The sequence below is a fragment of the Pelodiscus sinensis genome, chromosome 27 (assembly GCF_049634645.1).
Source record: "Pelodiscus sinensis isolate JC-2024 chromosome 27, ASM4963464v1, whole genome shotgun sequence".
In the NCBI taxonomy this organism is placed as follows: Eukaryota; Metazoa; Chordata; order Testudines; family Trionychidae; genus Pelodiscus; species Pelodiscus sinensis.
Window position 1 is genome coordinate 14095875 of NC_134737.1, and position 15095 is coordinate 14110969.

General features: G+C 66.3%; 2 protein-coding genes across 2 annotated transcripts in view; one reads left to right on the forward strand and one right to left on the reverse strand.

Annotated features, from left to right (window-relative positions):
• The first annotated feature begins 1206 nt into the window (after positions 1-1206).
• Positions 1207-6938, forward strand: GPR37L1 (G protein-coupled receptor 37 like 1). The gene is made up of 2 exons (XM_075910210.1): positions 1207-2107; positions 5605-6938. The coding sequence occupies exons 1-2, from the start codon at positions 1364-1366 to the stop codon at positions 6418-6420; spliced, it is 1560 nt and encodes a 519-aa protein (XP_075766325.1). The 5' UTR covers positions 1207-1363; the 3' UTR covers positions 6421-6938.
• Positions 6939-10876: 3938 nt separating this feature from the next.
• The window catches only part of ARL8A (ARF like GTPase 8A), a 37186-nt gene continuing 32967 nt past the window's right edge, over positions 10877-15095 (reverse strand). Inside the window, exons 5-7 of the mRNA XM_075910233.1 lie at positions 14987-15054; positions 13276-13346; positions 10877-12939 (exon numbers count right to left, since the gene is read on the reverse strand). Coding sequence (XP_075766348.1) covers positions 12890-12939; positions 13276-13346; positions 14987-15054 — 189 coding nt within the window. The 3' untranslated portion in view covers positions 10877-12889. The remainder of the gene's footprint in view (positions 12940-13275; positions 13347-14986; positions 15055-15095) is intronic.

Sequence of the window (15095 nt, forward strand, 5' to 3'; positions counted from 1 at the left end):
CAGTGGCAGAGCCAGAACCTTGGCCAACGGCAGAAAGGCCTAGTGGTTAGGGCACATGCCAGCCGCTTGGGAGGCCTTGTGGGATTGGCTACTGTGTCCCAGCCTCCACGAGCGACCTTGATCAAGCGGGGCCAGCTGCCAGCACCGCTTGTGAGCCGCGCCGGAGGCGAGTGGACAGAGGGTCCTCTTTGGTCAGTGACCCACTGCAGAGCGTGGTTTCGGGAAAGCCGTAGGCTGGAGCCGGGCTGAGTGCCTTGTCCCAGGGGGCTCCCTTGTGCCGCTGAGGCTGGTGGCAGGACAATGACGGGAACCGGAGGACGCTTGGCGATGGACCAGAGTCGGTGCGTTGGGAATTAGGCCTGGCTGGTGGAGGAAATGGGAGGAGGGGCCAGTCTGCGTTCAGCCCCTTGCGGGGCTTGGCTCCTGACTCCAGCTGTGCTCAGTAGGCCATACCACCCGTGTCCTGGTTTGGGACACCACCTGCTGGACCCCACGGGTCTCTCCCAACAGCCACGAGTGTGATTATTTCACATTTACACTGCGGCACCACAAAGCTTTGCTGGCCGGCCGATCGCTCCGGGCAGGGGCAGGGCCGGGGCCACGTACCATCGGGCACATGAACGAGAGCGGCCCGCCCCGAGCAAACGGCTGCATAGCTCTCCCCGCAGGGAGGATGAGCGAGCCCCGGCCTGGGGGCCAGCCAGGAGTCATGGATGCCGGGGGTAGGGGTGAGAGCCTGCAGCCTAGAACAGAGCGGAGCTGGGAGAGCGCCAGGCAGGGGGACAAATCACGTCCTCGTCGTGTCTGCACGTCCCTGGGCATCGGAGGGGTGTCGCTCTCCCCCTCCGATGGGTGGGGCTCGGCCTTGCACTCGCTTTGGGGGTTCCCCCCGTTGCTCTGTTCTCGGGGCGTCGCTCCCGCTACGTCCCTTGCCCCATGGTCACAGCTGGGCCCCAGCGTGGTCTGTGTCTGCCTGGGCCGTGGGGCATGCTCTGGGTGGATGGCGTGCTCTGCATGGGCCAGGATTGGCCAAGCTCCCTCCGTCCCCACGGCTCCAAGCTCCAGAGATCCCAGAACCCCCCTCTCTGTGGCTGCTCTGGTGAGTTGCCTTGCGGCCACCAGAGGGCCTGGGGCTCCATCAAGGGCCCAGTTTGCTGGGGGGGGGGGGGGGGGAGAGAACAATTATTATTCCAGCCAGAGCTCTGCGGAGAACCCAGAGCGGCCGTGGAGCTGGGAGAGCAGGCTGCAGCCGCCCTGCCTCCAGGCGCACCCCACGCAGCCCCTCCCCTCCTCCTCCGAGTTGGGGAACTTTCCCTGCCTCTCCGCAGCCCCCGGCTCGGGGCGGCCTCTGCTTAGCAGAGCGATGCCTGTGCCTTGGCTGCTCGTGTTTTCGCTGCTGGGGCTGCCGTTCCCGGGGGCTGTGGCGAAGCCGGGCAGTGCCCTACTGACCCTGGGAGGCCGTGCCCAGCGCGGGGACGGAGGAGATGGGCTGGAGCTCCCAGACGGTGCTCTGTTGGGATCCCCTGGGCAAGAGCGGCGCCCCCGGGACGGTCAGGGGGTCCCGCCCGCCGCAGACGAGCGGCCGACGAGGGAGAGGCTGCGCAGAGGCACAGAGGACGAGGACTCCAAGTCCGTCCAGCAGTACATGCCAGGCATCCGGGTGGAGTTCCCCCGGCCCATCAGCCCTGCCAGTCTGCGGCCCACCAAGCCGCTGGTGCCAGCCAGCGCCGACCCCGCGGAGCACCAAGAGGGGAGCCGCACAGACCTGGAAGGCACAGTCCCCCGGGGCAACCCCCCCACGGCGCCGGACAAGCGGCTGCAGATCCAGAACCCCCTGTACCCGGTGACGGAGAACTCCTACAGCGCCTATGCCGTCATGTTCCTCTCCCTCGTCGTCTTCGCCGTGGGCATCGTCGGCAACCTGGCCGTCATGTGCATCGTCTGGCACAGCTACTACCTGAAGAGCGCCTGGAACTCCATCCTGGCCAGCCTGGCTCTCTGGGATTTCCTCATCCTCTTCTTCTGCCTCCCCGTCGTCATCTTCAACGAGATCACCAAGACACGGCTGCTGGGGGACCTCTCCTGCCGCGTCGTGCCCTTCCTGGAGGTAAGGGGCGGGCGGGGGGTCCGGCAGGTGGCGTGTGCTAGCCCTGGGGTGTGCAGTGAGACCGGACCCCGGCGGATGTCGGGAGAGCCGGCTGAGCCAGGGAGGAGAAAGGGGGGTGTGATTGCAGGGCACTTGGGTACTGCAGGGTGTTGTGGGGCCCGTCAGCTCCTTGTGTTCCAAATCAAGACACCGAGGTCAGCACCGGCCCGACACACGGGAAAACAGGCCGGCCTGAAAGAGCCGGATCCACAGTGCCTCCGCCCTGGCTCCCTCGCAGTCAGCTTGATTTGGGGGCAGCGGGGGGGTCTTTGGGGGAGACAGCAGCTGACACAGGGTCCTGCCGTGCTGTGGCCCACACAGTCCCAGGCTAGCGGTGCCCTGGCTTGGGAAATGACCCAGCGCAGGGAAGCTGCAGCAGCAAGGGTGGCACCCAGGGGTGCACAGAGGTTTTGGGGGAGGACAGAGGCAAAATCTGAAATTGAGCCCCCCCAAAACCTGCCACTGAGGGGGTGCAGCAGAGGAGGGGGGGTTGCAGAGGGAGGGCTCCATGCTCACCCCACAACCGCTGCTCCTGTCCCATGAGGCTGGGCCCAGCTCCCGGCTCTGGGTGTTGCTGTCGGGCACAGGGGCTGGCATCCCCGGGCCTCCCCGAATGGGGCAGAGACCCCGCTCGCCAGGTCCCAGGGCCACGTGGCTTAGGACAACCTGCCCCTTCCCCGCCCCCCGGTGTGGTCGCAGCCGCCAGGCCTCCCGCTAGCTAGGTCCCAGCCAGTGCGGCTGCACAGCCCCCCTTCCCCGGCAGGGCGGGGGGCTCCGCCTGTGGCTAGTTCAAAGGCCACGCCGGGGCGAAGGGGGGTGGGTGGGGAGGGGACATCGTGTGGGGAGGTTGCCCTGCAGAAAGGAGCTTTTGTCACCATGGAGAGCCCCTGCGGGCGAGCCCAGGAAACCCCCCTGCCACCTGCACTGAGATCACGGGGGGGGGGGTCAAATGGGGCTGGGCATGGGGGCGCCTGTGTCTCCCCTCCCAACCGCGCTGGCCCCCCCACTAGCACAGAGCTGGTGAGAGAGAGACCAGAGACCCCCGCTCCCCACGGAAAGCGCCTGTTAGCATGGGGGGGGGGGGGCGCAGCCAGCCTGCATGCAGCTCTGTCTCTCTGATGCATGGGGGGGAGCCAGCGCCCCAGCTCATGTATGGGCCAGAGCACCACTGGAGTCCAGGGGCCGGGTGCCCAGCTGCCCTGCACCGGCCGGAGAGCGGGCCCTAGGGGCCGATTCGGCTCCGCGGGGCAGGACGGGGGGGGGGTCTTTGTAGTTTCTGCCCAGTGCAATGACGCGTCGCAGGGCTCCGGGGGAGATCCCTGGAAATCCGTGGGGTGAAAGCCACCCCCTGCAGAGGCCAGTACACGGCTCCCCAGGGCTGGGCGGGTTGCAGGGGGCAGCAGGAGACTCCCATGGGGGAATCCCAGCCCTGAAGAACGGCCGCTCAGACTCCCAGTGCTCTGCGGGGGGCGGGGGAAGAGGCCCGGGCGGGGCAGCCAGCTGTGAGTAGCGCGGCGGCCCAGCAGCCCGCGTTCACGGCACATTCGGCGGTGGCGGTGGCAGGGACAATGGGCCGTGGTGTGTGGCTATGTCAGGCTGGGCTCACAGGCAGTACCGGGGGTCCCCCCACAACCTGACTCTGTCTTCCTGCACTGGGAAGCACCCCCTCAGCTGCTCAATAGAGGGGCAAGGAGAACCCCTGTCCTTCCTCTTGTCGGTCAGACCGGGGGGGAGGGGGGGTGGGGAAGGGACTGGGAGGAGGGGGTAGGCTGGGCAAGGGAAGAGCCCCCCAGGGGTGATGGCCTGGGGCTGTGCCTAGCGAGAGAGGTGCCCCGACCTCCCCCTTAGGCATCACTGCCCCGACGCGCCCCCCCCCATTCAAAGTGGCCCCCACCTCTCACAACGGCCGAGTTCATCTGCGCGCTCTCTGTCCGCGTGTACGTGCAGCGCCTGGCACAGCAGGGCCACGGGCTGGAGGCCACCACTCTCCTGGCTCTGCCAGCAGCTGGGGGCCCTGGGCAGGGCACGCTGACCTCAGAGATGAGCACCCTGGGCTGGGGGGGGCGGCTGCAGAAGGAACAGCCTTGGGTCACTGCTGATGGGGTGAGCGCCACTGCCAGGGCAGCAGGCACGGTGGGGCACAGCTTGGATGGGCAGCGTGGGCGTACGGGAGCAAGGGGGAACGCAGGCTGGCGGTGGCACCCGGCGGGGTCTGTGCCAGGAGACCCTTAAAAAAGGCTACATGATTTTTTTTAAAAGGGCCGAAGTCGGCCATTTGCTGCACAGGCCGGTGCAGCTGCTCACGAGGGACCCTCCTAGCCTCGGGGTCTCCCTCTGGGCCGGGGGGGCTGCCAGAGCCCAGCGAACTCTGGGGGGGCTGGATGCGCTCTACCTGTTGGCTTATGTTGCATGTGATTTCTACTGTCCTGTAGTAACCCTGTGGGTGGGCCTCAGTTTCCCTGGGCACTGCGCCAATAGCCAGATAGGGGTGGGCACATTGGGGTCACAGCCTCCCCCACATCCACAATGGCTGCAGGGGGAGACTGCATGCTGGGGGGGGGGTGAGTCTCATTGGCTTGGGGGGCAGGGCCTGTGGCTCTGGGCCCCTCTTCGTACTGACCGCTCCTGGTTCCTGCGCTAACAGGTCTGCCTGCGTTCTGTCCCCCTGGGCCCAAAACCCTCTGTTCTCCCTGCTGGCTGAGTCTCGTGTCTGGGTGGGGGTGCAGGGCCGTGGGCCTCCCCCCTCGGGGACACAAGGAAGGGAAAGTGCCGTTCCCTTCGCACACGGGCGGTGGGGCTGGGGCAGGGCTGGCACGGTGGCTGCGGAGCGGCTGTTGATGTTTATTTTCATTGCGAACCCTCCCAGAACTTACCAATTGTCCCCTTCCTTTGGCAGAGGGAGTGTTTTCCCGGGTTTCTCAATGCAGCGGAAATGCCCAGGGGCTGGTTTGGGACAAGAACAGCTCTGGCTTGTTCAGCACATGGGGGGCGGGGAGCGGAGCACGGGAAGACCTGGAGCAGGGAGCTGGTGGCCTGCAAGGAGCTGGCGGGTGGGCCGGAGACACGTGGCTGATCCTGAGCCTTACTCCCCTCGTTTCCAGCCTTGAGCAAACGTCCCACCCACACCTGCTCCCTCCCAGGTGCTGGGGGGGCCCGTGTAATATCCGAGCAGGGTGCGGAAGGATCTCTGGCTGCAGCCGCCTCTTAGGCCCTCGTGTTGCACGCTCACCAGCGCGTGTGCGCACTGGGTCGGAACTGGTCAATTGGGACAGATGGGGGGGAAAAGTCCTAGGAGCTCCCCTAACCTGCGTCTGGGCAGTGTGCTCACTAGAGAGTGAAAAGGGACCTTAAAAACTTCCCTCTCACCAGCTGGGCAGGCCTGCTGGGTCTCCATCCTGTGCGACCCGGTCTCCATTCGGAGCCAGTGACCCCAGCCTGTCTGTTCTCCATGTCCCCAGGTGTCTTCCTTGGGTGTCACCACCTTCAGCCTGTGCGCCCTGGGCATCGACAGGTTCCACGCAGCCACCAGCCCCCAGCTCAAGATGCGGCCGATCGAGCAGTGCCAATCCATCCTCGCCAAGCTGGCCGTCATCTGGGTGGGCTCCATGACGCTCTCGGTGCCGGAGATTCTCCTCTGGCAGCTGGCGCGGGACACGTCGCCGGTCTCAGGGCTGGTGACTGAGTACTGCACCATGAAGCCTTCCACGGCGCTGCCGGAGTCCGTCTACTCCCTGGTCCTCACCTACCAGAATGCCAGGATGTGGTGGTACTTCGGCTGCTACTTCTGCCTGCCCATCCTCTTCACCGTCAGCTGCCAGCTGGTGACCCGGCGGATCAGCAGTGCCGAGAAGAAGGCGGAGTGCCGCGGCTCCAAGCACGGCCAGTGCGAGAGGCAGCTTAACTGCACGGTCATCGGCCTGACGGTCATCTACGGCCTGTGCACCGTCCCCGAGAACGTCTGCAACGTGGTGGTGGCCTACCTGTCCCCAGACATGTCCAAGCAGACCTTGGACCTGCTCAGCCTCATCAACCAGTTCTTCTTGTTCTTCAAGTGCTCCGTGACCCCCGTGCTGCTCCTCTGCCTCTGCAAGCCGCTGGGCCAGGCCTTCATGGACTGCTGCTGCTGCTGCTGCGAGGAGTGTGGCCAGGACGTGGCCTCCAGCGAGGGCAGCAGCTCTGACAGCAAGCTGAAGACGGAGATGTCCTCTTCCATCTTCTTCGACAGGCCCAGGGAGCCGCCGCCCCCGATCCTGGCCCTCGGCACGCCTTGCTAAGCCCTGCGCACCCCGAGGGAGGCCGGATTGTTCCCTTGGCGTATCCCAAGACCAAACATTGTTAGTCTCAGTGTGTGCACACGAACCGACGGGCGGAGAGGGAGCAGGGCGTCTTCACGCCCACCGTGGGCTTGCTTGGTACCCAGCAAGGACGTTAGAGCCGTTGCCAGCTGATGTGGCTTCATAGTTCTCCTGCCTTTACTAGAGAGTCATCAAGGCCACCCGCATCTTCCTGTTGTGCTTCCCCGGCATGGCCCCTGGGGGTTGCTGACCAGGCTAAAGGGGTGTCTTGGAAAGGACCCGCCGGCAGCACTTCCAGGGCGGAGAGGTCCCCCAGTGTCTCCTAGAGGAGGTAGCAACTAGTAACCTCTCCGACATATCCTGGGGGCTCAGCGTCCTCCTTCTTCCCCAGACCCTCCTCCAAACTGGGGGGCAGCCGACGAAAAGCCTCCTGTAGGATCTAAACTCTCTCCTGTACGAGTACCGTGTCCTCAATAAATCGCTAACCTAGAACAAGGGCCTCCGGCGAGGCTGGTTCTTGGATGCCGTAGCTGCGGGCTGGGCTCTGAGCCGCCCATCGCACATCAAATTGCCTGTGGGTGCCAGCCCACCTGGTCTGGCTTTAGACCAGCACGCTCCATGTGGTGCCTCCCTCCACTGTGGGCATGGGGAGCCAGTGGCCCGGGCTGGGGGGAGAGGGGCTGGCTAGAGAGGCAGGGAATCTAAGGGGCTTGGTCAGAAGGTGGGGAGCAGAGGGGTTTGGAGAGGGGGAGGGAAGTCCCAGGGGGTTGCAGGGAGCCCTGGCCTGGGCCGGCCGGCTGCTGCCCTAGAGCATAGGGCACAAACTCCCTGTCTCGCCCCTCTCCTCTCCGCGCCAACAGAGCGTCCGGCAGCCTCCATATGGCACCTGAGCCTTTTGTGAGGCAGGGGAAGGAGCCAGGCCGAGCTGCGGGCTCACAAAGCAGGCATTCTGCGCAGCCTGGCTCCGGCTCCACCCGCTCCCTGGCAGCGCAGAACCACCAAGAACCTCCTTTGGCTGTTCCTCACTGGGCAGTGCAGGAGGCTGGCGTCCCCCTCGTGCCCGCTCTGAGCCCGCTGGCCATGCCCGGGAAAGACCCCCTTGCACACCAGCAAGGAAAACAGTGACGCCCAGCGCATCCTCGGGCAGCCCAGCACAGGCTCCCTCGCCCCAGGTGCTGAACCCCCCTGGCTTGGCTCCCAGGGTTGCTCTTGGCCACCCAGACAAGGAGAGTTTTGGCTTTTTGCCCCAGGCTGGCAGGAGAACCGTGTCAGCCACCCTGAGAACTAGCCCCCAACCACCCCCCAGCTTGGGTGGAGCTGCGGGCGCTGGGAGCTCTGAATGGGCAGCTGACGGCTGCCCCAGTGGCCCGGCCCAGCTCCCTGCACTGACCCGGTGGAGCGAGGCTGCGTTCCTGCCCCCTCTGCCGCAGCCCCGCGGGTCAGAAATCAGCCGGTCCCAGCAGGCCAGTGCAGAGGGGGCCGGGGGGAGGCCATGCGGCTTGCCCAGGGCTTCGCTTGGCGAACGCTCCAACTGCAAAGGGTTTTGACCCCACTGCTGCCATCGCCCCAGCCCCAGCCGGGGACGCTTGCGCTGACCAGCCCCCGGCCCCACTTCCGGCTGGTGCCCCAGCTCCAGGAGGCTGTAAGTGATGGCACCCTCCAGCCACCAGGCCTGCAAATTCACGGTTCAGGGGGCAGGCGCCAGCCCCCGGCAGGTTAGCGAACTGGCTCGGGACGCCTCCCCCGCCACACGGCGCGCCTGCCGCCAGGCCAGCGACGGAGCCTGTGGTCCCTGCCACGCTGGGCTGGAGACACCCGCTGGGTCGCCCTGGGCCTGGCAGAACCGGGCGGGCAACGGGGCCGTGGTGCCGTGGCCGCAGCAGCTGGGGACGTAAGCGCGTGGCCCCGGCTCAGGGATGTAAAGCTCCTTGTTCTCCGGCCTCGGCGGCCACCCCCGGCCCCTGAAATGCCGCGGGCAGAGGGAGGCGGTTGCTAAGGGATGGGCCGAAGCCCCAGGAGCTCAGCGAGGGCTTTGTCCAGGGAACAACACCCGCCCGGCTCCCCGTTGCCATGGAGACAAAAGCCCCGGGCTTTGTTTAGGGCGCATGAGGTCCGACCCCCCCGCCCCGCTCGCTCCCACGGCGACCAGCGCTCGCCGGCCCCTCGTCCCCAGCGCATCCGGGGCCCTGGTGCTGGGGCCCCCCCTCAGGCCCTTCCAGTGGGACTCCAGGGGACGTGGGGGGCCACAGGCCGCCAAGGAAACAGGGCCCGGGGGCGCCGTGAGCACAGGCGACATGGCGAGAGGCAGCTGCCTGGCTGGGCCGTGCCCTGGGCGCCTCGCTAGTCCAGCATCCCAGCCGTGGCGTGTGTGTGTGTGTGTGGGGGGGGGTCCTACCCTTCTCTAGCCCCCCACTCCCTTCCCAGAGCCAGGCTGCCCTGCATGGGGCGGAGGGGTAGACTGCTCCCCCCCCCACCAGGGCTGGTACAGGAGAGCTTTCCCCCATGCCCGGTCTGGCGGGTTCCCGGCTGGGGGCTGGGCCAGCTGGCTGGGGCAATGCAGGAGGAAGGCTGCCGGGCGGGGGAAGCTGCCTTCGTGGTTCTGGCTGTGCTGGCTTGGCCTGAGCCGGGGCCAGGGGAACAATGCAGGCCTTGTCTGGGAGCTGGGCTGGCTGCGGGAGGCTGGGAAAAGCGGGGAGGGGAGGGGCAGCCGAAGGCCGGGTGCGGAGTGGCTGCCGTGTGCAAACAGGGCTGCCATCTGCCTGCGGGGGCCCTGGGGCAGGAGGCACTTGCCCCAGCCCACCAGCAGAGGGCAGAGGAAAGGCCCCAGGGGCTGAGTGGGTGCAGGATGGAGAACAGGAAGGGACCAAAGCCAGCACCTGTGGCCCTGGCTTTGCCTGGCCCCAGAGCATGGCCCCCTCCGATGCCCTGGGCTCTCATGGCTACCCCCACCCAGTAGGGCAGTCAGGCTGGGGGGGGTGTCACTCCACTTCCCCACCTTGCTCCTTCAGCCCCTGGAGCCCACGACCACACCCCAGGCTCAGGTACAGTGCCCCCCCCCCCCACAGACAGGTAAGAACCTGTAGAATTCCCCCCAAAAGGGACAGACACCTTCCCCCCCCCCCGTCACTTCCTAGCACTGGGGGAATGGCCCTGCTCTGGTCACTGGGTAGGACAGGGCACAATTGCCTCGGGGGGGGAGGGGGGCTCCTGTCAGCAACCCCCCTCCCTCCTCATGGCTGGCAGCCAGCCCCGTGCCCAGGCCACGAGCGAGATGGACCAGGCCCATCCGACTGGCTGGAGGCGGATTCTGGGCTGGGCTAGCAGGGAGGAGCAAGGCCCCTGGAGAGCGCACAGGGCACAGGAGCCCGCGGCGCAAACGTTTCCAGCCCGGCCCTGCACGCTCACAGCACGGGGCCCTGCTGTCCTGTCCCTGCACCAAGCCCCGCAGCTGACGGAGCAGGGCCTGGGGCCCGACTGCAGCGTGGAGGGGCAGATACACAAGGGCAGGGGTGGCCTTGCAGCACAGACCAGCCTGGCCTTGCAGCTTCCCCCAGTGCCCCTCAAGAGACTGGCGGGAGGGGCTGGCACCCCCCCCCCCCCGGAGATGCCCCGTGCACTGCCAGCATGGGATGTGCTGCTGGAGTTTCTCCCGGCAGCACTTGGTGTCTCTCCAAGGCTTACTCAGAAGAGCCAGCGGGCCGGGCAAGGAAGCATGGGAGGAACGAGGCTTGGTTGGTTGGCAGAGGCTCCTCTTAAAGGGGCCCATCCCATCCCACTGCTGGGGGGCCAGGACCCGCCCCGCTGGGGCTTACATGCTGCAAAGCAAGGGCAGGGTCGGCAGGGGGCTAGCTGAGCCGCAGGAGGGCCTTCTGCCATCACAGGCTGCAACCCAAGCAGGGCCCAGTGGCAACAGAGCCTAGGGAGCAGCCGCTCTCCGAACACGAGCCAGGGGCAGCCTCAGGCACCCTCCCAGAAGCAGCCGTGGGCCCAGGTCACCGCACCCGGCCTGCAGAGATACCTTCTGCCCAGCCCCATGCCAAGCAAGATGTATGCCCGCTTCCCCCGGCCAGGCCCCACAGAGACCAGGCAAGGCGAGGAGGGCGGTGTGGGGCAGCCCTACCACCCTCCCTCTCCACCCGCAGGGCCCAGGGCAAGGAAGGGAAACCCCTCCCCAACCTTCCCAGTCGTCTCTAGCACAGCCGGACGATCCGACCCTTCGGTGGCTAACGGGAGGGGAGCATGGGGGTGAGACCCACCACCTGCCCCTGCTCAGAACGACCTCCCTCCGCCGTGACCGCCAGCGCCAGCTGCTCTCCGTGGGCCAGAGGCCAGCGTAACCATGCCAACCCTGGCGGGGGGTCCGTGGGCCGAGCCCGCAGCCAGCTGCACCGCCGGCTGGCGAGAGAACAGGAAAGGAGACCACGGCGCGCTCCTCCCCCAACACAAAACTGTTAATTTATTATGATTAGGCGGCCAAAATAATTGTACAGTTACAAGACTCATTCCCCACCAGAGAAGGTCAATAGGAGCCAAAAAATCTCTCCTGCCAAAGGAATAGTGACACCACTTTCCAAGTCATTCAGTAACCCCTGGGGATGGCTCCTTGTGCAATTCTGCGAGAACGAGAAGAGAACAAAGCAGTCTGGAAACTCCCCCCCCCCCCGCCCCCAATCCCCGGGCCGGTGCAGCTCTGTGCAGGGTGGGGGCCTTGGCAGGGGAACCCATGGCTTTTACAGGGCTCTCTGCTCCCCCCCTGCCCAGGGCGGGATGGAAAGAGGCAGGCTGTGCACGGCCGAAGTCTCACGGTCCTGTCCCTTCGCCCCCAGCCTGCTCCGGGAGAGCTGGCTCCAACACAGGATAGAAGTCAACGGGGCTGGAGCAAAGAGGCGCTCCCGTCCCTCCTGCCAGCCCCGGCCTGCCGCTGCCCGGAGACCAGGGCTGTACAGAGGGCAAGGAAGTCCTGCTGTTCCGGGAGCCAGGCTTTCCTCTGACCCCTGCGCACTGGGGGAAGCCAGCGCCCCTTGGCACGCCATGCCTGCGCCCCTCTGGGGCTGTGACGGAAGTGGGGCAGCAGGCCAGTGTGTGCTAGTGCGCAAGAGGCCCGAGGATCGGAACACAGCCGGGCCGGCTGCAGGGCAAAGCAATGGGGTATCTTCCAAGGCAGTCCTGGGACCCCACGACCCCGAGCAGCCCTGCTGTGCTGAGACTGTGGGCAGACACATGCCCCTTCTGCCACCCCTGTCCCAGAGCTTCCCCAGAACCGGGCACACAGGGCAATCCCCCCTTGCTCCCAGACTGGGCAGGACGGGGCAGGTGTCTACAGCCCCTGGACTCACAAGGGGGATGGGGTCTCTGGTTGCCACACACAAGCTAAGGGGGGATCCCCTCGGCAGGGCCCAATTCCCCTGACCCCATGGAGATGGATGAGGCTGGAAGAGGTTTCCCATCTCTGACCGCAAGGGGGGGAGGGGATCCCTGCCTGTGGACTCTGGGTCACAGGGAGAGGGGAGGCCCTTCCTCAGAACTTCGCTCTCAGCTTCACCTCCACAGCGCTGACCGCGCCCCGGGCGGAGGGGCTGGCCCCATGGCTGAGCCAACCACACAGGCCACGAGAGAGCAGGGCGGCATGGACGGCACACCGGCCCCTGTGCAGGCCTGGCTCCCTCGCCGGGCTGCAGGTACCAGCTCAGCCGCATCCCCATGCTCGGCCGCCCCGCGGTCCTGCCTTCCTGCGCGGCGTGGGCCTCGCGAGGGGCCAGGACTTCGGGGCCTGGGTCGCAGGAAGGGAGCTGCCCCCCAGCCAGCCCGAGTGTGGGATCGAAAGGCTCCATGCCCAGGGAGGGGGCAGAGGCCAAGAGGCGAGGGGAGGCAGGGCACAGCGCCGACTCTCCACAGCCTGGCCAAGGCTGAAGAGCACAACCGCCCCCCTCTCCTCGCCACATCTCCCTCTCCCCCAGGGCGGTGTCCATGTGCCACATGGAGAAGGCTCCGCTCCGCCGGCAGTGGCCGTTTCAGAGGCTTGCGGGGGAGTCCAAAGGCCCCAGGCTTGGAGGAATGCCCCCTCCGGAGCCTGCCAGCAGCACGGCATGGCCCAGCCCGGCCGCTCCGCCCTCCCAATACTGCCTTTGGGGCTCACCCCCCAGCCCTGCTACGGCCACAGGGCCCAGTCTGGTAACAGCATAATTGCTTAAATTAAAATATATATACATATATATACTGTGTACACACCGACCACAACAGAACAGTGCCAAACGGGGGGACAGGAGTCCAACAGCTTCTTTACAATAAAAACAGGAGCTCCGCCTTAGCAGGAGCAGAGCCTGGAGTCCCCTAAAATACCCATCTAGAGAGAGAGATGGAGAGAGAGGGACAGAGCAGGGGACAGAGAGAAGGGGGCGTGGGCTTGGACAATGGCATCTTCCCGCTCCGAGGCGCAGTCCCCGGGCTCTCAGCTTCGCCTGGACTTTGAGTGCTGAATAAGCCACTGTAGGGTGATGTCTGCAAAGGCAACGCACAGAGTTACCGCCCGCAAAGGGCGGGGGGCCCCCTCCTTCCCCTCCGGGGTGGGGCTCCCCTGGGGCTGGCGGCCTGGCACGCCCCCTGCTCTCGCCTGCATTCCCACCGCTGCTCTGTGGCAGCGTCCCCCCCGCCCTGGGAACCTGGCGGCTCCCCCAGCTCCGTGGGTGGGGAGGGTAGGCACCAAGTGATGAGACATGACACTTCTGCCCCATTTTACCCCCTCCTGAGGAGCCAAATGCCAAGGGCTGAGCTCACCCCCCGAGGCGGAAACGGCCGGGGTTCCCCAGCCCAGCCCGGCTGCGGCCTGCCACTCACCGATGTTGTCCTTTTCTTTGCAGGAGATGGAATAGCAACAAATCTCTCGGTCCTGGATGGCAGACAGGTTCCTGCGGGGGAGAGGGTGTCGTGAGCGCACGCGGCTCAGTGCAGACTCTGGCTGCTCCCATCGGAGCAGGTCCAAGGCCCCGAAGGAGCAATCCCTTTTGTTAGGGGCCCCCGTCCACCCTCACAGGCCCCCGCTACGGGGCCAGATGCTGGCTCAGATGGGCCTTGTCAACAGGCTTGCAGCAAAGAAAAGCTTCCTGACAAATGGACCCAAGCCCCGAACATGAGCCCACAGGGCAGGCTGCCTGTTCCCCAGCCGCCATTACAGCTTGTCCCACACGCACACAGAAGCCAAGGCCTGGGGTCCAACCCGCGGGCACCAGGCCAGGCTCCCCCCGGCAAGTGGGCAAGTGCCCCCCCGCTATTGAATGCGTCAGACCCTCCCAAACCGGCATCACTACAACAGCAGCGGGTGCGGGGCCTGGCTCCAGCCCTGCCGAGAGCGCTTCTGCCGCCTGTAAGGAGCTGCGCTGCGGTGCCGCGAGCCAGCGCGGGCGGCGGGAAGCCTGGGGAATCGCTCTCCTACCACCGGGCGACCGGGCCCAGGCTCCTGCCAGCTGCAGGAGTTCCAGGGCACTGCCTCAGCGCAGTTCTGCCCGGCTCGTACTGCCACCAGGTCCCTACTTCCCCGCCCCACAAAGACCCGGATTTGCAGGCTTTGCGCCCAGGCCAGCTGCCCTGGCCGGGGGCAGAGCCAGGCTGTGCTATACCTGGGGCTGGAACCTGCCCCTTCTGCAACGAGAATGCAGGCAAAGCCTGCTCGAGCGCCCACCACCATGCCCGGCCCCGAGTCCCGGCACAGGAACACGGGGAGGGCTTTGCCGGGGCCCTGCCCACGCCAGGCTTCGCCCCGGGTGCCGGCCGCCCAGGCAGACAAACCCTGGGCCAGGCAGCCCAGCTGCAAGAGACAAGCTGCAGCACTGGTGCCACCATGTGGTCAAGGCCCAGAAAAGCTCAAGCTGAAGGACAGCTTGGCCCTGCCGCAGCAACTTTCAGCCAGGGACCCCTCGGCACCGCAGGCTGAGCGTGGCCCGTTCTATCGCCGAGGCTGCCGCTGGACACCCAGCGCCCGTGTGGCAGAGCTGGAGTGGGCCCCGGGCTCCCCTTTCCCACCGCTGGCTCTGGGTAAACGTGGCACTGCCACAGTGTTCAGCAGAGACAAGTTTACACGCACGCCGGGGGAGTGGGAGGGGGCGGTGCTCACAGGGAGCTGGATTTTAAGCTGGCTTCCGGTGAGCACTGGCTCCTGCCTCCTCTCGTTCCCCCCGTGCGGGGGGAGGCGGCCGCTCCGCAGGAACCAGCATGAGCAGGGAGCCATCTCGAAAGCCGGCTCCCTGCGCAGACCCGCTCCCCCTCCACTGCCTCTGATCAGAGGCAGCAGCTGGGGAGGAGCATGTCACCGTGGGGATTAACCCAAGGAGCCCAGGCTCAGGTAACTGTGTACACGGGTAGACGCTCACATCCCTAGCCAATGCCCCGCCAGCCCAGTGCCTGGGTCCGCACACCTGCCGCCACGCAGCTCTGCTGGTGTTCTGGGACGGCTTCTCCGAAGCACCGTGTGAGCAAACTGGGCTCCAGTTCCCCCCCAGTCCCAGCTGCTTGGGAAGAGGAGAAAGCAGCCCCAGCTGGGAGCCGTACTTACATCATCTCAATGAGGTCCTTCTCATCCAAGGCGCCCGCCAGATCCCGCTTGTTCCCGAGCACTAGAACCTGTCGGGGGAACACCATGTTCAAATTCTCGGTGCCAGGCC

Excerpts from the sequence above, each read along its gene's own strand:
- GPR37L1 (XM_075910210.1), top strand. The coding sequence starts at position 1,364 with ATGCCTGTGCCTTGGCTGCTCGTGTTTTCGCTGCTGGGGCTGCCGTTC. Across the intron at positions 2,108-5,604 it reads GCGTCGTGCCCTTCCTGGAG|GTGTCTTCCTTGGGTGTCAC; the intron begins GTAAGGGGCGGG and ends CCATGTCCCCAG.